Source organism: Tachysurus vachellii, chromosome 5, assembly GCF_030014155.1.
Source record: "Tachysurus vachellii isolate PV-2020 chromosome 5, HZAU_Pvac_v1, whole genome shotgun sequence".
Classification (NCBI taxonomy): Eukaryota; Metazoa; Chordata; class Actinopteri; order Siluriformes; family Bagridae; genus Tachysurus; species Tachysurus vachellii.
In genome coordinates this window covers 8,847,360-8,868,488 of record NC_083464.1, presented here as the reverse complement: position 1 = coordinate 8,868,488, position 21,129 = coordinate 8,847,360, and the positions used below count along the sequence as shown (strand labels likewise).

Here is a 21,129-nt window from a genome sequence, read left to right as displayed (position 1 = left end):
GGAGGAGGCATTTGTCATAATGTTTCACTCATAAACTGAATAAAAATTAATATCTGTGTTGTTTTAACTGTATAAAGTTTTAGAATCGACTCTCGATTCCCAACACCAGGAATTGGAGAATCGATTCATTCTGTGAATCGATTCATTCACAGAATTGACTCGCAGCCTTACTGCTGTCTGACCCAACCTATCCCGAGGCGGTGGTGTTTAAGCTTTAAGCTAATGACTGTCTTTTTATACATCGGATTCGTGTCAGTTCGGACAACAACTCGGCGTTGATAAGAAGGTTGTTTATCAGTTTGGATCAGGATGTTGGGACAGTGAGTGTATGTGGGTGTTGAAACAGCAGGGACAGGAAAAGCTTATCCTACACATATTGTCTGCTAATTTCTCTCTTTGTTAACCTGCACATAAAAAGCAAAGGTAAGTTTGAGCATTGTGGTATATAAGCTCTTACATATGTGAAAGATGAATGTGATAAACATGGTTCATATACAGATATTAGATACAGAAGGATAACATTAGCTAGTTAGCACTACAGTCACATAAAGCTAACCGGCTAGCACAACTCATGGGCTGAATGTCAATGGGGTCTGAGATGGATGGATGGATGGATGGATGGATGGATGGATGGATGGATAGACAGACAGACTATGTTATAGATAGATAGATAGATAGATAGATAGATAGATAGACAGACAGACAGACTGACTGACTGACTGACTGTTATAGATAGATAGATAGATAGATAGATAGATAGATAGATAGATAGACTCTGTTATACATAGATAGACAGACAGACAGACAGAAAAGAAAGAAATACTCTTATAGATAGATAGACAGACAGATAGACAGACAGAAAAAAGAAAGGTTCTGTGATAGATAGATAGATAGATAGACAGACTATGTTATAGATAGATAGATAGATAGAAAAGAAAGAAAGACTGTTCTAGATAGATAGAAATGAAATAAAGACTCTGTTATAGATAGATAAGACAGAAAGAAAGAACTTTATTGTCATTGCATAGTAGAGGTACACAGCAACGAAATACAGTTTGGCATCTACCAGAAGTGTAAAGAGTAGTAATTGTGCAAATAGACAAGTGCAGATAAATATGTAGCATGTACAGCATGTAATTAAAATATATATATATATATATATATATATATATATATATATATATATATATATATATATCTATATATATATAAAAAATACTGTACATGTTTACATATATACCTATATATATTATATAGGTATATTATGTAAACACGTACAGCATGTAACATAATATAGGTATGTAAATACTGTATATGCACAGAATCAGAATCAGAATCAGAATCAGAAAGAGCTTTTATATGCCAGGTATGTATTCACATACGAGGAATGTTTTATTGACAGAATCTCCACAGTGTAACAGAATGACATTGACAAGACATGAACACACATAATATAGACAGTTTGTATGTACAGTGGAAAAATGTGCAATTGAAATATAAGTAAGTATGTAGTATGTAAGCATGTAATGTCTATAGGTATATATGTAAACATATGTACAGCATATAATATATTTATATATCTATAGGTATATATGCAAACATATGTACAGCATGTAATATATATATATATATATATATATATATATATATATATATATATATATATATATATATATATATATATATATATACATAGAGCTATATATGTAAACAATGTGTCTCACTATGTATACATGAATGTGAAATATTAGGCAGAATGTACAATAAGGTATATATGGATACAGATAAATAAAATAGTGCAGATGTATGTAAGGCACAATATGTGTAGAGAATGTGGAGCATTTGACTGAATTAAATGGCACGTTTCTTAATTTAAAAAAACCCACCAAAACATTTTATAGGTTTAATATGTGTCATGTTTAACTTTTGTTTAAGCTGTTTCCAACATCTCCATCTAAACCCAACTGTTGCATCCATGGATTATTGTTGGATTGTTTAACAAAGTTATTTATTTATTTATTTATTTCCGCAAAATGGTTGAATTTTTTTTATTTTATCATTTATCTAGCAAAAAAGGAAAAAAAAAAAAAAAAGGACAACATTTTAATGCACAAAATGAAGATTTCCCATCCAAAGTATGAATTGATTACACTCCAATTTGGTAAAATCAACACAAAAAAAAGTTTTGAAAAAAAATGAATAAATAAAATTTATAATACTTTTAGGTGTCTTTATGGCATCATAACCAGGATTTATTTCCAAACGAATTTTTGAGAAAGCTGGCGTCACAATTTCAGTAAAAACCTGTGTTTGGAAAAGTGTTTAGCTTTGTCACTGTCTCTACATGTGAACCCATTTTTTTAAATACTCATTGTTGTACTGGCAGAACTTTTCCTGTTTTTGAAATTATTTAGATTTTTTTATTGTCTTTTTCTTTATTCTGACCGTATCTGTTCATTACAAGTGCTTTTAAAGAGTTGAATATGAAGATGCTTAAAGCCAGAGAAAATGATTTTACTTAACACAGTAATTTATGTTGAAAACTCTGAAATTAAATGCCTCACGAGGAATCAATTTCAATCACTTTTTACATATAAACTATTTTTTAAATTATTCACATTCATTTGTTAATGTACGCTCTTTAATTTAAACTTCACTATTTATATTATGCCTCGGTCATCTTCTTCGGTGTTGTGGGTTCAGTTCCTGTCTCTGGCCTGTGGTTCTCCTCGTGCTTCAAGGGTTTCCTCTTTGCACTCTGGTTTTCTCCCCCAGTCCGACACGTGCATTTTAGGCATTTTAGTACATGATTGGCATCTCTAAATTGTCCATGGTGCGTGAGTGTGTGTGCGATTGTGTTTTCCCATCAAGGGTATCCTCCAACTTGTGCCCTGGGATAGGCTCCAGGTTCCCCGCAAACCTGTGTATGCTAAGCAGTACAGAAGATCGATGGATGGATGGATGGATGGATGGATGGATGGAGGGACGGACGGTTGTCAATGACATTTCCATGTTTGCCCGATAGGGAGTTTGAATCTTGGCGTTAGGGAGCCCTTTAAGAGGGGGTTAATGTATTACATGCTCTCCCCTGTCAATCAATGTGAGCTATGTATGTGAGGAAGAGGGCAGATGGCGCTTTCCTCTTGAGTGTGTTACACTGGCCTATGGCACAGCGTGAGCAGCAGTTTTGCAAATATGCGCTTGGCTGGTGTGTTTATCTCCATCTCATATGTATCTCCTACTGAAAAAGCAATAGTGATTGACTACTAGCAGGTTGTGGGGATCCAAAAACTAAAGACTGGCTTGATCAACACTGCATCTTTGTAATTTTCTGAGTATCACATACCTTTAGTTGTTGGGTCATATTACAAAATGTGAAGAGTGATAAAATTCATTTCAGACACTTTAAAAATGACTATCAGACTGTGGAACTGTAAAAGCGTGAATAAGACATTAGAAACAGTCATTTAGACTTTCTGTAGTGCATGCATAGTGTTTAAGTCTTTAGTTTTGTCATCAACTTTTATTAATTAAAATCATTTTTTTTGCAGGTACACACCTTGGCCCCTGCACATTATCTCCACACTAATCCTCATCACATCTGTGACTTGTACCATTTCCTTCTTACTGATCTTTCCTCACCGCTGCTTAGCACTCTCCTGCACCTCACTTATTCCTCCTCTCTAACCCTGCCCTCCTGAGTTGCCATGGCAGCCGCCAAGCCAAAAGGGCAGAACTCTCTGGCCCTGCATAAAGTGATTATGGTCGGAAGTGGAGGTGTGGGCAAGTCAGCACTCACCTTACAATTCATGTACGATGAGGTAAGAAATAGCAAGAAAAATATTTTCAGACATCATATTCAATCAGGAAAGATTGCTTTTTGTACGACTCGGATGATTTGATTTACCAGATTATCAGATATGACTGGAGGCTTGTATTATTCTACCTATTTCCATATAACTATTTTATATGCTATGTTAGCATATCTAAGTTCAGAAGATAAATGGATTGCATCCAAAAGTGGAAGCATTTCAGATCGCTTCCAGTCATAAAATGCAATATGAAGAGTGTGTTAAACTCTTTGCTGCTGCTCCAACCCCAGACACGAAGCCTTCTCTTTTCGTGAATTTTAACTTTTGTTTTTAATAAATTTAATTAATAAATAATACATTTTTTGTTTTGCTGTATTATTGAGCTGTATGTTTTCCAGCAGGGAAGGAAACCAGGGAAAGACTCAGATGCTAGAAACTATATGGCAAAAAGTATGTAGCCATCACAACGCTCCTATGTGGTTCTTCTCTAAACAGAGGCAATGGTGGCTCAAGTGTTTAAAGCTCAGGACTGTCGGTTGGGGTTTAATCCCCCGCACTGGCAAATGTCAGTTTAAATATATAAAATATTAAATGCAGAACAAGAAACTATCAATGGCATTTAATAGGAGTTCCTAGCACACATGCATGCATATTATGAGAACCCGCTTATGCACAGCCACAAGCCCAACGCCATGCAATTCTAATGAAGCTCATAACAGATTAAATTATGAGGTGTACATAGTATGCAGTTGTATAACATTGGGGTGATGACCATGATGCATTAGTAAGATTTCAAAACAAGGCCATCTTTGTGATATATTCTGAGAGCACTTGCCCCATGCAAATCGAATCATTACTCCAGATGTACTCCAGCAACATTACTTAACAGGCATATGTCTGGAAACCTGAACTTGCACCCGATAGTACTTTAGTGTAATTTGCATTGAACTGAAACTGTGTTATCAGTAGCAGTCATTTTAAAGGCGCAATAATCAATTATTTATTTATTCACTTTTTTTTTTTAATCAGGGAAGATACATGATATCATGATAAAAAATGATAGATAAAGCCATGGCCTTAGCGAGAAAAGCCGTTTAGAAAGCAGTCTAGAATACTTGTTCGTCTTTTGATGCACCTACTGTAAGTAATTTTGTAAACACTATATTCTGTGAATCACGTAGATCCTACATGCATATCGGTGAAAATTATTCAAATATTAGAGATCTACTCTCAACTGTCAGAGATCTAATATTCAAAAAAAAGATCTTTTTCCTAATTTACATTTAAATTTGTCAAAATAATAAATTGACTGGGGATTAGACAATCTACAAAATACTTGAACAAGAAGCACAAGAATACATTTAAATTTTTTCCACTTCTTGTTCTCAGTTTGTGGAGGACTATGAGCCTACAAAAGCTGACAGCTACAGGAAGAAGGTCGTCCTGGATGGAGAGGAAGTTCAGATTGACATTCTGGACACAGCAGGTCAAGAAGACTACGCAGCTATTAGGGACAACTACTTCCGTAGTGGAGAGGGCTTCCTCTGCGTCTTCTCCATCACAGAGCTGGAATCTTTTGCCGCGACTGCCGATTTCAGGTAGAGTAACTTTGTACACTGGCATTGAATGATGGATTGATGGCACATCTGTGCTGAGCATTTCCTACACTGTGCAGAGAGCAGATCCTACGTGTGAAGGAGGATGAGAACGTACCCTTCCTTTTGGTTGGAAATAAATCGGACCTGGAGGACAGGAGACAGGTGAGCACAGACGAGGCCAAGAGTCGAGCTGAGCAGTGGGGTGTGTGCTATGTGGAAACGTCCGCCAAAACCCGAGCCAACGTGGACAAGGTCAGTATTCTGTAAGGGAACACCGACCAAGTTTAGGGTTATTCCTGTGATTGGTTTAAAGAGAGAGCAAACCAGCAAACCAAGAGAAAAACTTGGTGTCCTGAAAAAAATCTAAATAAAGATAATGGAAATACAGAGGACAGTGCAAGAATGAAATGCTTGTATATAATATTTTTTTATTTTTTTTGCATACCTTAATTCATTTGAGTCAATGTATTTGTAGACGAATCCGAAATGAAGGAAAAATCTCACCTTACATATATTTTCTTGAATGAAATCAAGGCCATCATTGCTTTCTATGTCGTTTGACATTGTTGCTTACTGTTTGGCATTGTGGGTGTTTTTCATCAGCCTTGTCTTTTCAGGTGTTCTTTGACTTGATGAGAGAAATCCGTGCGAGGAAGATGGAGGACAGCAAGGAGAAGAATGGGAAGAAGAAGAGAAAAAGTCTGGCTAAGAGAATCCGAGAGAGATGTTGCATTTTATAGTAAAAAAAGAAAAGTGCTCAAACAATCATTCCCATGCTCTTCCCTTATGTTTTAAGTATGTAAATATGTCTGTTCCATATCTCACCACAGCCAACTAATCCAGGCGTGTGTATATGTGAAGGGTTTGCAGCTTTGTGGTAACAGTGAACGTGCGTCAGAGCCAGAGTTGGTTTTATTATAGCGCTTTAGAGTTTCCCCTCAGATGAAGCTACTAGGAGTGCTTTTTTCACTTTTTCGTCGAGTTCTCTGTTACACTATGTACCGGAAATCCACAATATCTTGTGGAATGTTCTTCGCCACATGTTGGCACCAGTCACTTTTCAAATCGCTCTTAATCCATCCAGTGATTTGAACAGGTTCAGCACAAACCCTGGAATCCTGCTGCTTGATAAAATCCTGAACTGGAACCAGTGGGTCAAAAAAAAGAAGCATACCAGTCAATGGGTTAAGATCTGTTATGTCTGGGTTATTTGCTCACTATTGTTTGTGAACAGTTTATGTATATTGTTGTTACAGGCAAAAATGATTGGCTGTCAGTTATGCTTAATGGTTGCTGTTTGAAATTAAAGCACAGTAACATATTTGACATTGGGTTAATAGCTAGTAAACACTGACACTTAGAGAGTATGAGCCACTAGCTGATTTATTTACTGTGATGCTTTTTGCTAAGCTTAGGAGAAATGTGAATTGGAAAAGGGAAGTTCCTGATGCCTTGATATCAAATGTGAATGTGAAGCTCCATATTTAACCTTTTTTAATCAAGGAATTGAAAGATATCGGAGCAGTAGTTTACAGGGAAGGCCACTTGCCCTGTATAACGTTCTTTTACACTGTTAACACTATACATAGCTTTATTGTAGTTTCTAAATGTAGTGTTTTGTAAGGTGTTTTCTCTGTCATAATATCAGAGATACAATTTACAAAAAAAGCTAACGCCCTTTGAAATACCATTACAGATCTGTGCGGTAAGTGAAGTGGCAGTTGTGTGCTTTTTACTTTTCTTTCTTTTTTTTCCCCCAAGACAAATACACATAAACACATATCCTTGGAATTAGTTTTATTGGTCATTATTATGTTTAGTTTTTGTTTATTATTTTTAATGAACGGTTTTATTACAGACATTTCTATTTGTAGAATATTAGTTTCACTGTACACTTTGGTTCAAAGTATATCTTATTTGTGTATTTTATTTAATATACCTATTTTATATTGCTTCTTAACAAAATGCTCTAACATGATAGTTGTTTACATTACCAAAACTGCCAGAATTAATTATAGTGGAGGTAAAGGCTTGATGTGTTAGCTCTCACATATAAAACACTAACAAGATCCAGGCATATGTTCGGCAAACATTATTATTATTTCTTTTTTTAAATGGACAAGTGACACTGTCACTGTCGGGTTTGTGAGTTTTCAGAAACCTGGAACACTTAAAATGTTTTAGATTTGATTCGTTTTTAAAATATTTCTGTTGGAAATCATTTGAGATCTTTACACCTGTAACCACCTCAATGCAATTTCTGGTGACTCATAGTTAACGGTTAATATATCAAATGAACTGTAACTCTGCTGAAGCTTAATAAGTATGAAATACTGTATGTTGGAACAGTAGTGTGAGATAACCATGGTGGGCTTTTGTAGCAGAATTACTAAGCTGTGCTTTGCCTAATTATTTACTAATCCTGTCATGGTGCTAATTTTTGGCTTATTTGCAAAGGCTCAAACGTATGAATGGTGTTCGTGTCCATAAAAATTATTGAATTAATGTAGAGACTTGTTAGAATGTTTTTCTTTGTGACATGCACTAATCTGCCTTCCATTTGGCAGAAACCATAATTTCACTCTTCACTTTGTAGCAGCATTGAAAATAAGCTTTTTTTTTAGTTGAAATATTTTTTTTTGTTGTTGTTTTTCTTTCTAATCCTATCTGTGTGCAGTTCTGTTCTTCCAAAATTTATTTCTGTCAAGACATTGTAACAGATTGCACAGGAAAAAAAAAACTTTATCAATTGCAGTTCAGTTTGTAATTTATGTAACTTTTTTTTTGGACAGTATATAGGCTTTTAAAGTGACGCTTCCAAATGATTTACACTTGCTGACCCTCTTCTTAACTTTTTTTCTGTTGAATTTTCTCTCTCTACTTGTCTGTTTTACTTATGTACTGTGAGCCATTGGAAAGAAAAAACTAAATTGAAGGTGATGACTTTTTTTTTTTTAGAAATAAAATCGTTATTCAGACATTGTGTTTTTAAACGTAGTGGCATAATTCTGATTTAAAGATCTTTGCCTATGTGCATAAATACTAATCGCATGGAAGAGTAAAGCAAACGCAGCAAGGATAAGACAGTTTTAAATAATTCCTTGTTGCACCTGTAAAATCAAATTATAGTCTAATCGTATACATTGTTTGGTCATTTTCCAAACTGTTGCCAGAAAGTTGAGAGCACACAGTAGTCTAGAATGTCTTTGCACCTTTGTGAATTTGTTTTTTCTTCACTGGAAGTAAGAGGACCAAGTCGTTCCAGCATGACGATACCTGTGCACAATGCAAGCTTCATGTAGTCACGGTTTGTAGAGTTTGAGTGTCCTGCACAGAGCCCTGACCTAAACCGCACTGAACACCTTTGGGACGAACTGGAACCAACACCAAACCTTCCCCTCACCCTACATCAGTATCAGTCTCATTAATCCCCACATCCACGCTCCAACATCCAGTAGAATGACTTCCTAGAAGAGTGTTGCTTATTATAACAGCAAAGAGGGGAAGAAAATCTGAAACACGATCGATGAGAATCCTATGGATGTGTGGGTGAAGATTGCAGAAACTTTTCACCTTGTATGTATATTTTTTTGTTTTTTTTGTGGTTAAAACAAGCATCTTGTAGAAAAAAACCAAGTCAACATGTATTGACTGTTTTACTTTATTTCAAATGTTTGATGAAACATTTGATGCTGTGGGAAAGAGAATGTGAATCACATATGTGGGTCGGACTCGTCCTCTGGTGGAAAAGGTGGTGTATTGCAATATTTACGTAGTTTAGAGAAGTTAATAAGTGCCACGGCTTTGAGTCTCTGCCATGATTGAAGGTCTTTACAGTGCACACAGAGGCCTTGTAGTAACATGTTTCCAACGTGGGTTTCGCTACACGCACAAAAAAAAGTATTATACAATTTTTTTTTAAATAATTAACATGATATTTAAATGTTTCTCGTTTATATAGGCAATAGTTTCTCTGAAAGTGAACATTCTTTGCGTTGTTTTTAAACGTGTATTTCAATTGTTGAATCTGCTGAAGTGTAATGTAAGCTAGCCAGCGAGGCAAGCTTAGTTTTTGCGTAGCTACTTCCTTGTTAGTGAGAGTCAGTAGTGTGAGGGCAAGAAGTTTCACGATCTCTGTTCTCGGCTTTGTTTTTCTTTATCACTATTATTTCACAAGTCACACCAGCGACCGAACACAAGCCTGTTTGACACTGAGAAACAGACCGTAGTACGAAGCCATGGGAGACGCTGTGAAGAAGGAAGCTGTTCATGCGACGTCTCGCTAAGTTAGCGGTAGCTAACAAGCTAATCTGAGTTAGCCGGCTAACACATGCTGAAATGCTCACGACTGGATTACTAAAATACTTTGTGGCGTTTTGGGACATTTAGAGAATATATTCTAGGACAGATTGTTTGCTTACAGCACTGATGCTGTGGATCGGCTTTGGTGCAGAAGATACGAAACCCGCGGCTGGAGGAGTCTGGCTGTTTTAGCTAGCTGACTCGGCTAGCTCTATAGCTAGCATCCAGCTAGATTTGTTTCAAATGTTTTGCTTTGTTTTTACCGGGGACCGGTCACCTGGAAAAAAACCTTTCAGAACGGGGGTGTTAATGTCAATGATCAATGCCTAATCCGGAGATTTCTCACGGCGGTCGGGGACGGAGCCCCTCGGCACAAAGGAACCGCAGACATGAGAGGCGGAGTAAAGCTCCCGGGAGCGGCGGAGCTAGCGTTAACGCCAACCGGAGGGAGAGGCACCGGGACGGGAAGCGGCGCTCATCGGCGTCACGGCGAAAGAGACGCAAGCACGGCAGGGAACGGGAGATGCGGCGCTCGCCCGAGAAAGCGGATGGGTACGTACACGGTCTGGCGGTAGAGTACGACGACGTGAGCTCGCAGTCGGAGCGTTTCTCGGGGAGTCCGTCACCCAGAGCGGAACAGTGGGCCATAGCAGAGCTCCGAGACGGCGACGTGACGCCGGGAAGGAAATCGCGCAGAGACCCGGACTCAGGAAGCCGACAAGAGAGAGACCTGAAAGTCAAAGATCAAAAACCGAGTCGCGAAAGGGACGCGCTGTCCAAGTCACGGGAACGGCCGAGAAACCACGACAGCAACGGGAAGAAGTCATCCGCGGACAAAACACGCGAGGCCAAGCGACAAAAAAGCAGAACCAAGTCGGACAAGGAGCCTCCGTCTGCGTACCGAGACACACCACACGCTTACCGGGAGGCCTACAGAAAAAGCCCGGGCTTTAATAAAACCGAGAGCCCGTACTCATCGTACCAGTACGGCTACCAGTCTCCCAGCTACAATCAGTTTTCTAGCTACGGGAGCAAAAGGCTCTCGCCAAGCGCAGCTTACTACGGACGGGACTCGGAGCCGTACAGCGGCTACAGCGCGTCCAAGTCACCGTCAACCAAACGGAAGCGCTCTCCGGGAAGCCCGTACGCGTGGCGCCGCTCTCCGAGTCCGTACGAAGCGTGGGAGCACAACTCCAGTCCATACAGTCGGAAACGTTCCCGGAGCCCATACAAGAAATCAGTCAGCCCCAGTCCAGAGCAGAGGTAACGCCATACACACACACACACACACACACACACACACACACACACGTCTAGATATACAGTGGCTATCAGGGCAGGACGCACTACATCTCTAGTCCCAGATCAGTCCTGAAGTCCTTATTTTCCATAGACCCAGTTCATGTAGGTGCCATAATTATTTGTTTCTTTTTATTCTCCAGAAACCATTGCGTTCATAATCAGACTGGTGATCAGCCATGTTCATTTGTACAGGTTCCCTCATGAGTCATATGTCCATGCAGATAAGTGTGTTATATTGTCTGTCAGTCCACAGGTGAACTAAACCTGGTGTGAAAAGGATAAGTAACTCTGCTTTATTCCATAACCCCGTCACCTTTTTTTTTCTTTCATGTAAGCTTAAAACTCATGAATATTATTATGTCTAAGTAAGAGAAGCTGTCATTGGAGGATCTACATTCACCTCTCTGTTCAGTGATTAATAAGTAACCACCAACCCACATGGTGTCTCTGGTTAAATGGCCTAATATGAAAGGCTTTATGGGGCATGTTGTGAAGTTTGATCACACTATTTATAATTATTTTTCTCCTAATGTGTTCAAGCTTTTAAACGTTTGACATTGATTTAAGCAACTACAGTCTATATAAAGTTTTCGCAGGTCATGAGATGGTTGAACTTTGGCCTAGTTGAAGATACAACCTTCTTTTTGTATGCGTGTAAAACTAATTTGCAGTGTAGTACGACCCATTTTGTGAAATTACAATCCATACTAGTTACTACACAAATCATCAGAACTTTTTGAATTTGTTGTATTTGATTAAAATTCAAATGGGTTAGGGTTACGGTTAGGATATACGAATAAACATAACATTGTATATTTTTATCCCAGAACACTTCATTTATCTCAAAATGAACTTCGACACATGCTTGAAGCCATTATATGTAGAATCGAGTGATTTGTTTTGATAGCGATCAGTTTAAACACTAAGCTTTGTTGCATTTTATGATGTCATGGAACTGGGAAAATGTAATTTTTTATTATTATTTTTTATATATATATATATATATTGCAGATAGAATTGATCATTTACTGTTTCGTTTTGTTTAATACCTGTCTGAACTGTAAGGATTGCTGAGCTCCTCCAGATGAAACAGACTTGCTGGTTAATGAAGTTGTAATGAAAATGAGCGATGTTAGTGATCTACTTTAAAAGTCTGATGTTTTGTGCTGTAGGCGTCCAGGGAAATCACATTCACGCAGCCCATACACGTCATCACGCCGCTCACGGTCTCGTAGCCGTCACCGTCACTCGCGTTCTCGCTCACGACCCTCCAGCCTTTCACCCAGCACCCTCACATTCAAGAGCAGCCTGGCCGCCGAGCTCAGCAAGCAGAAAAAGGCCAAGGCTGCTGAGGCTGCACGCGCCAAGAGTTCCAGCAACACCTCCACGCCAACCAAGGGCTCATCTTCCTCTTCGACTGCACCCCAGCCCAGCCCTATTATCAACCACACAATGAAGAAAACACGCCCCCCATCTCCTCCTCCGGCACCTGAGAAAGGTCCCAGAAGCCCTGTCTCGAGCCAGCCACCGTCCCCCATTGACAAGATCACCAAGAGCAGTTCAGAGGCGATTCAATCTGGCAAGGAGGGAAGGGTAAAAGAGGAGAAGAGGAAATGCCAAGCTGCTCCAGGGAAGGAGAAGGAGAAAGGGAATGCTCCAGTGTTCTCACTGTCCTCTCTACCTTTGCCCAACCTCACAGAACACATAGATGGAACAGACAGGTCTGATCTGTTGTATTCCTAATTTTTTTTTGTGTTGCTTGTTTATCTCTGAATGTATATGTATTATTTATAAGCAACATATTTTTGTCCGTTATATAGCTTGAAGAACTCTACACACTCAGGGAAGAAGAAACCAGAAAAGAAAACCCGCCACCTCCTCACTGACCTCCCCCTCCCTCCTGAACTTCCTGGCAGTACGCTCGGCTCGCCTCAAAGCCCTACAGAAGACAAAAAATCTGCCATGTTAAGAAGACGACCAAAGTATGTTATCACGCAGCTTTGGTGAAAAAACTCATGTTTTGTATTTACATGTTTGGGTCATAATCTTTCGCCATATCCTTCGTCATGTCGGAGTTTTGTAGTCTTGTAGTTAGTCAGCATTTACAAATCCCTTTAGAGAATAGTGTCGTCTCTTTTCAATAGTGACCATCTTAAACTTGTGCTCTGAATGTAGAAAATCTGATTACCTCTCATCTGGGGATAAACATTTAAACAAACAGCTTTGGTGTTAAATTTTATACCTTTATGTTATGTGACACATTCAAGCAGAAAAGGACAAATGGTTTTCTCACAAAAAAAGCTGGACAGATAGACAGAGCAAAAAACTTTCATATTAAAATGTGTATTAGTAACTTAACCAGGATGTGAATACGACCTCGCTGGTTTAATATTGTTAATTGTGTTAACACACAGGCAGAAATCTGGGAATACCAGAGTGCTGAAGCTGTTTGTGTTACTTTTTTAAGCAAATCTTTTCAACACCTCATTACACAGAAAGCACCAACATTTTCCAAGATTGATTGGACTTTTTTTCCCCCGCCCACGATCAGTGTCTTATGAGTCATGTTTGGCTAACAAACATTTTCACAGCCTCCCAGTCAAAATACTTACATTTGCAACTAACCTCCACGAGCCTACGCAATGCGCCAAATAATATATATTTAACACAACCATACCATCATTAGTGATTAGTTAGTTAACCTACCATTTTTATTTTGTATAAAGATATAAAGGGCATTTTTTTGGTCCTTGTCCACCTTCAAATGTACGTTATTTTAAGATGATCTGCCCATAAAGTGATTATTTTACACAGCAGATTATATTGCACATACAAACAAATTTTGACTTGTCGTTAAATCCCAAATGTATTGCTAAACTTATATTTCTTGTGTGTGTGTGTTTAGAATATGTGGCCCACGTTTTGGAGAGATTAAGGAAACGGAGATAGATTGGGGAAAGCGATGCGTGGATAAATTTGAAATCATTGGGATCACCGGAGAAGGTACCTATGGACAAGTGTACAAAGCTAAGGATAAAGACACGGGTAAGATTCTCAATAACAGAGTTACACTGTAGGTGCACCTCAAATCTCGTCTTAGAAATGTCTTTAAAAATTGGCCCCCGTTGTGTTTGTTTATTTTTCAACGTTTTAAAAATTCACTGTCTTCTGCTAACGCTAGCAATGTTGTTACGTGCTCTTCTAAAATACAGCGTGTAGTACATCATTTGAGATGCAGCTTGTATTATTTCAGTTGCTATAATATCATAATATATGTTTCAGTTTAATAGTTTAATGCAGTAAATACATCTGTAGCACCATCTAATGTCAAGAGTACTTATAGTGCTTCTTCTTCATGTAATACATGACCATCGTTGCAGTGATTAGCATTTGAAATCTTTAACTTTCTAATCTCCCTCTCTAATTCAGCTGAGATGGTGGCTCTGAAGAAAGTGCGATTAGACAATGAGAAAGAAGGCTTTCCCATCACTGCTATCAGGGAGATCAAGATCCTACGGCAGCTCAACCACAAGAGCATCATCAATATGAAGGAGATCGTAACGGATAAGGAGGATGCTCTGGACTTCAAGAATGATAAAGGTACGTGCTATGTACGCGAGGCCTTAAAAACAAATCGGCTATCCGTTGTTCATTACTTTTAATCAGGACTTAGCAATAATCTTATTCAAAAACTGCAACAGATATCAGCAACATGCTTAGCTCTGAAACTTGTCCAAAGAGAAGGTCGTTAAACTTTTTGCCCCTAACCCTGTTGTTGTCGGTTCTTTGTTGAAAATGTTTAAAAAGATGCATGTTTTAATTTGAATACTGAACCAGCTGTTATGCATGATATTTATATTTAAACAGTTTTATATCACACCACAGTCGAGCGCTCGTGTCTGATCGGTCAGAAGGTGTGTGTTATTTTTGTATAACAGCATAGCTTGTCAGTAGATTCTGGTTGTGACATGAACGACAGGTTAATATTAACGCGCTCGCAATGGTATTGTTTCTTTAATGACAGCTAATATACATGGACTTACACAAAAGATGCTCTATATAAAATAAAAACCAATAATAAATGGTGTGTGGTGAATATGAGCTAGAAAAACATTGTAGATATCCATCGATCTATACTTCTGTTTTCACTGAAATGTGTGTAATGACTGTAAACCTTGTGTATCAGGGGCATTTTACTTGGTGTTTGAGTACATGGACCATGACTTGATGGGGCTTTTGGAGTCTGGCCTAGTCCATTTCAACGAGAGTCACATCAAATCCTTCATGCGGCAGTTGCTGGAGGGTCTGGACTACTGCCACAAGAAGAACTTTCTGCATAGAGACATCAAGTGCTCCAACATTCTGCTCAATAACAAGTCAGTGCGCTTCAGAAAGTCTACGAAAAAAAAAAACAAACAAAAAATATGGCAGCAATCAAGCAGTTTTTTTTTTTTTTTTATTGTTTTAATTTTTTAAATTTCTATCCCCTCTTTCTTTAGGGGTCAGATAAAGTTGGCAGATTTTGGATTGGCTCGACTCTACAACAGTGAAGAAAGGTCAGTGTTCACATATTAAGCTTAAATAAGCTGCAAGTTACGACATTACAACATTTATGCCTTTTTAATTGCGTTTTTTCCCCCTTCCCCAGCCGGCCCTACACCAATAAGGTGATCACTTTATGGTACCGTCCACCTGAGCTTCTGCTTGGGGAAGAGCGGTACACACCCGCCATCGATGTGTGGAGCTGCGGGTAAGAGATAAACGCTATCCTGAAGATCTATATCGAGGCGGTCCTGATCATTTCCAGCGTTTATATTTCTTGCTTGCTGTGCTTCATTCTTTTCTAGGTGCATTCTGGGTGAACTTTTTACCAAGAAACCTATTTTCCAAGCCAATCAAGAACTGGCACAGTTAGAGTTAATTAGGTAAACGGGTTTTTGTAACAGTCATAACTGACGAAGATGTATCCGTCTCACAGTACGGCTCAGTGTTGCGCGCTTTTATGAACTAGCACCATGTTGTTGTTTTTTTCTACAGTCGTATTTGTGGCAGCCCCTGTCCTGCCGTGTGGCCCGACGTCATCAAACTGCCATACTTCAACACCATGAAACCAAAGAAACAGTACAGACGCAGGCTCCGTGAGGAGTTCGCTTTGTGAGTAACAGCAAAACGATTTTAATATCGGAAATAAAATTCATTATTATAAGGCGTTGCAGTGCATCATTTAAACCGTAATGCTCTTCACTATCCATAATAGAGAAAGTGGTGTTGTCGGTGCAAAATGTTTTACTTCTGGCTATCTGTAAATCTTCCTAACTTAAATAAATAAATATCTCCTCACAGCAGTTACACACATTTGGAGTCTATCAAAACTTATCCACAATAGAAGCCCCGTGAATAAACTAGCCAATCAGAATTGAGATGTCAATCGTACTGCGTTATCAGCAGAACCCTTAATAACCCCTGATGTAAAGAGGCACTCTGATGTTTGCCCATCTTTTAATACCGTTTGACCGAAACAATCTGCCTTAGTTTAATTACCTCTTGTGAATTATTTGTCAATACGAGTTTGGATTTCTAGAACAAGTGTATTATTGTATTTAGAGAGTACATTGTTAAATGTCCATTACGGAAAACCCAAACCTTGGTGGTATCCGTTTCTGCTCGAGAGCTCAGAGCTTGTGATCAGACATCTGTTTTGTCTCCTTGTAGTACAATTGAATTTGTTGAGTGTTCAGTAATGTGATGAAATAAAATGGATTTTGTTCTTCTCAGAATTGCTAGTTATAAATGCTGTTTAACTAAAGAGATCATATCAAGCACTGAACTGTTCTTTTGGTGGGCTTTTGTCATCTTAATGCCCTTCTGTTTTTTAGTATTCCTCTGACAGCCCTGGACCTGTTTGATCACATGCTGGCTTTGGACCCAAATAAGCGATGTACTGCAGAACAGGCTCTCAGCAGCGACTTCCTCAGAGATGTGGATCCGACTAAGATGCCTCCACCAGAGTAAGAGTGCCATCTCCAGTATCATTTGTGTTCTTTTTTTCCTGTTTGTGTTACAGCATTTCCCTGTAATTAAAATACAGAGGTGTATGATTAAAAATGTTGTAGATTAAAAAAGGATGGACAAATCCATATAAAGGCTCCAGCGTGCTGCCCATGATTCGGTTGCTCAGAAACCCCATCGATGAGACCGAAAAGTCAGATCTAATTTAATACATTTTAGTGTGTTAATATACATATTAAAGGAAACACATGAGTACTGGATCAGCACCCTCTTGTAGAAAAGATTTTAATGTAAACTTTTTTAAACGTACGAACATGCGAGGAAAAAAATCAAGGTGTTGGCCAACAGCTATAAGCTCTGGTATTTCTTCTGGTATTCTGTCGCATGTAAAAAGATATCATTTGAGCTCAGCTGGTGTTTTTATTTTCTCTCAAATTGTTTAACTTCTGAGTGACTGGTACTTAGCAAAGTTAACTGTTATTCTCACCTCTGCTTCCATATGAATCCACATCATACAAACCAGATCATTCCACAGGCATTTGTGTAGCAGAGCAGGTGGACATCTGAACGAGTGTCATGTGCACTAGTTATTACAGATTTGTCCATCCTTGATTATAGACTACATGTGTACAAGACTACTGTCTCTCTCTCTCTCTCTCTCTCTCTCTCTCTCTCTCTCTTTTTTAACCGTTTCTCACATACACTTCTTATCCTTCTCTGTCTCCAGTCTTCCTCTGTGGCAGGATTGTCACGAGCTGTGGAGTAAAAAACGTCGGAGGCAGAAGCAGATGCCGGAAGAACTAGCCGCTCCGAAAGTTCCACGGAAAGAGCTGGGACTGGACGACAGCCGCAGTAACACGCCTCAGGGTTTCCCTTCTGCTGGAGGACACAAAGGGCCCAGTGCCACTTCTGCTGCCATGCTGGGTAACATAACTTCCCCTTTGCTCTGCTTTCTGACTGGAGCACACCATTACAGTTTCTCTATATATCACTTAGACACAAACAACAAGACGATTTTGTGTATATACCAAATATTTGTGAATTTGTTCCTAGCTCTGTACACATAGCCTTGTCAAGTATGTATTTAGTGTTAAATGTTCTTTGTCTTGCACTGAAGTAATCGAGTCTAAACTCTTGCTTTGAAATCTATAAATTTGCTATTTAAAACAGATGCAATATATTTACCTTTTGTGTACTAAGAAACCTATTATGTCTCCGTCAGACCCCAAAGGTCCTAATTCTCAGCTGACCCAGGAGCAGCTGGCTGTACTTCTGAACTTGCTCCAGTCTAAAAGTGCCCCAGCAGGTTCTGCACAGCTGTCCCAGGCCATGGGCTTTAAAATAAACCCTGATACACTGCAAGTAGCCAAGGCTCTTCTCCCAGCGGCAGCTGAACCTGAGAGGCAACCGGAGCCTCCTGCCCAGGCGCAGTCCAAAGCCCCCAAACCCCCACAAGCTGTGGCAGCAGTGGGCGGAGCCCCCCGAACACCACCCCTTCCCAAGCCTCCATCGCCCTCGACTTCACAGCAGCAGGGCAAAAATGACGGAGAAATCTCTGCCACAGCCACGCAAACAGCAGTCACGATGCTGCTCGCTCAGTTTCTCAAGGTTCAGCAGAATGCAGAAGTGCTAGGGACAGATGGGGCAGATACAACCATTTCCACAGCACCAGGGGTGGCTTCTGCACCCCTTCTCCCTGCAGAAATAAAACAGCCACCAGAGCCTAGTCCTGTCTCACCAGGTATAGCAATCTCTTCTTCAAGGGACATTTTGTCTGTATAAAACATTCAAGTCAACAGCTTTCATTATCACACAAGTATTTTATTTTTCTGAATCAGTGGTATGCGTCATTGCTTGTAACTGCTTGTATCCCATATGGCTCATATTACACTTGAGTTTGTTGCCTGCAAGAAAGTGTCCAACTTTGAGAATATTTACAGAAAATGTGAATTAGACAAAGTACAAATACAACAGAATCCACTACGAGAGGCCATTAACTGGTCAGTGGGCATTTGGACCGTAGTCTGTTCTTACCTGGTGATGAAATAATGTTTTATGGCTCTTGTCTTTTTAGCGACTGAGGGGAGCGGAGCGTCCTCCCGAGCTCCTGAGCCGCTCTCTATCCTGCCTCCTGATCAGAGGCCCCCAGAGCCCCCAGAACCCCCTCCATGTGCAGACCTAGACTACCGGCAGGCCCCTGAGAACCAGCCTCTCCTCCCCTCTTCCTGTTCCACCTCTGCAGGACTAGGAGATGCAGCACGGCCACCCGAGCCTGATTTTCCTCCTCTTCCTCCACCAAGAAGTCACTTGCCCCCTCCACCTTTTCCCCCTACAGGCTTCGGAGAAAGCTACCTCAGCCACATGATGGGAGGAGGAATACCCCCTCATGCACATGCTCATTCCACATCGTCTGCCACGGCACCCTTCCCTCATGGAGCAGCACCAGGTGGCAGCACTAGTGGAGTTTCTGCAGGAGCCAGTGGCAGTATGGTGTTTAGCGGAGATAAGGACCATCGCTTTGAGTACAATCACAGTCCCATACCTGTGGAGGGCACCTCCCATCCTTCTAGCATACATCTCTACAACCCTGCAATTGGCCAGAAGGACGGAGGAGCACCACCGCCTTCTATTCCACCACCTCCTCCAGGCCAAGTTTGGGGCTCCCCATCCCAGTCTGGGCCTCCGCCCCTTCCTCTTGGGTACGTCCCCCATTTAAACAATGCAGCACTAAGGGGGAGAGGACTCCCGTACTGATTAGGAGTGACAGCACGGTGACAGACTTACACCTCAGAAAAGGACGACTGTAAACGAGAGAAGCAGTTGCCATCGATCAAGCCAGCACTGAGTGCACTACAGAGGCACGCCTAATTTGTAACCATTCTAATTATGGATGCAGGCAGGCATTTCAGTAGAGTATTCTGGCTTGAGCCACAACTAGAGGGGTGTGAGATGAGAGGGATTACTTTCCTCTTCACCCCTTTTTTTATTAGTTACCCCTCTCTATGATTTGGTAATCTCTCAAACTGCTGTCTTTTAAATAAAATTTCACCTTTTTTGAGTGTGCATTTACCAGCCTGGTAAGTGTTTTTATTATCTGTACCTTAGTGGCACCTTTAATTGCATAAGGACAGACTAGTATTACAATGTTTTGCACTACTGAGTAAAGTAGGTGGAAACAGTTAAGATATGAATTGATTTCGATGTGCTGCATCTGCACAAGATGAAACGACCAGTAATGTAGATTTTCTTTTCCCCTTAATGACTTAACATGGGTGGGCTTGGTCTTTTTCACTGGAGGAGCTTTTCTAAAAAGCATTTGGCTCCAGTGAGATTGGCAGCACTTGGGTGACTACGCTCCTTTTTAAATCGGTTTGTCTACTAAACTGAATGAAACAAAGCTGTATTTTCTCGCCAGTTCCACCAGCCATTGTCTACAGCCATTGTAAAATGGAACAAAGAAACCAGTTTCAAAAAGGAGAGGAGCAGCAATGTCTTTTTTTACTAAATGTTTTTGTTCTTTTGGCAAATGTTTATTAAAGAAATGCCAACCATGTATGTCCTGTTGTCTGTGTAGCCTGTTCTTTTAGCATCGGGAAGGCAAACTGTTTATTTTCTGAACTTGTCTTACCATGGAATGTATCCTCTGTTTAGCGTTGCAGTTTTTTCCCCCCTTTTCTGCACTCTGTAACAGCTGTTTCAGTTCTTCAGGCTAAACCTATGAGCCGAATTAGGGCAAACAGCTGCACACAGGTTGTCTTAGGTGACACTAACGCACCTGCGTCAGCTTCTCTTGGTTCAGTTTATGGCTGTGTGTTTTTCTTTTATAATTCTAATATAAGAAGGTAAGAGGCGCATTTTGAGAAAATAGTGTTTCAGGCTTCTGAGCATTAATAGACTCCTTTTTATCCAGAGTGACTTGATGTGCTTTGTAGTCTTTCAAGTCCAGGAGCTTATGGTCATTTCAACCCTAAATATAGCTCCAGGACTACGGTGCTACATGGAACAACACAGAGCTAAGGAGTTAAGTAAGTTAGTCCTAGCAACATAAAGTGCATCTGTGAAAACGGTGCAAGACACTGCAATATCTTTGTGTTAGTGTAAATGGG

The 21,129-nt window shown here is 39.9% G+C and overlaps 2 protein-coding genes across 2 annotated transcripts; both read left to right on the top strand.

The window, feature by feature from the left end:
• Window positions 1–151: 151 nt before the first annotated feature.
• Window positions 152–6,578, top strand: ralaa (v-ral simian leukemia viral oncogene homolog Aa (ras related)). Its single transcript, XM_060869637.1, has 5 exons — window positions 152–423; window positions 3,552–3,821; window positions 5,202–5,410; window positions 5,488–5,662; window positions 6,028–6,578. The coding sequence occupies exons 2-5, from the start codon at window positions 3,708–3,710 to the stop codon at window positions 6,148–6,150; spliced, it is 621 nt and encodes a 206-aa protein (XP_060725620.1). The 5' UTR covers window positions 152–423; window positions 3,552–3,707; the 3' UTR covers window positions 6,151–6,578.
• A 2,823-nt stretch (window positions 6,579–9,401) lies between these two features.
• cdk13 (cyclin dependent kinase 13) lies at window positions 9,402–20,578 on the top strand. The gene is made up of 14 exons (XM_060869636.1): window positions 9,402–10,975; window positions 12,187–12,735; window positions 12,835–12,996; window positions 13,920–14,059; window positions 14,444–14,614; window positions 15,201–15,390; window positions 15,514–15,570; window positions 15,663–15,764; window positions 15,862–15,939; window positions 16,052–16,168; window positions 16,891–17,022; window positions 17,751–17,947; window positions 18,246–18,764; window positions 19,098–20,578. The coding sequence occupies exons 1-14, from the start codon at window positions 10,035–10,037 to the stop codon at window positions 19,775–19,777; spliced, it is 4,035 nt and encodes a 1,344-aa protein (XP_060725619.1). The 5' UTR covers window positions 9,402–10,034; the 3' UTR covers window positions 19,778–20,578.
• The last annotated feature ends 551 nt before the right edge of the window (window positions 20,579–21,129 follow it).

Coding starts and splice junctions, on each gene's coding strand:
- cdk13 (XM_060869636.1), top strand. CDS start 10,035: ATGCCTAATCCGGAGATTTCTCACGGCGGTCGGGGACGGAGCCCCTCG. Junction 12,997..13,919: donor ATGTTAAGAAGACGACCAAA/GTATGTTATCAC, acceptor GTGTGTGTTTAG/AATATGTGGCCCACGTTTTG. Junction 17,023..17,750: donor ACTAAGATGCCTCCACCAGA/GTAAGAGTGCCA, acceptor CTCTGTCTCCAG/TCTTCCTCTGTGGCAGGATT.
- ralaa (XM_060869637.1), top strand. CDS start 3,708: ATGGCAGCCGCCAAGCCAAAAGGGCAGAACTCTCTGGCCCTGCATAAA. Junction 3,822..5,201: donor TACAATTCATGTACGATGAG/GTAAGAAATAGC, acceptor TCTTGTTCTCAG/TTTGTGGAGGACTATGAGCC. Junction 5,663..6,027: donor CCCGAGCCAACGTGGACAAG/GTCAGTATTCTG, acceptor TTGTCTTTTCAG/GTGTTCTTTGACTTGATGAG.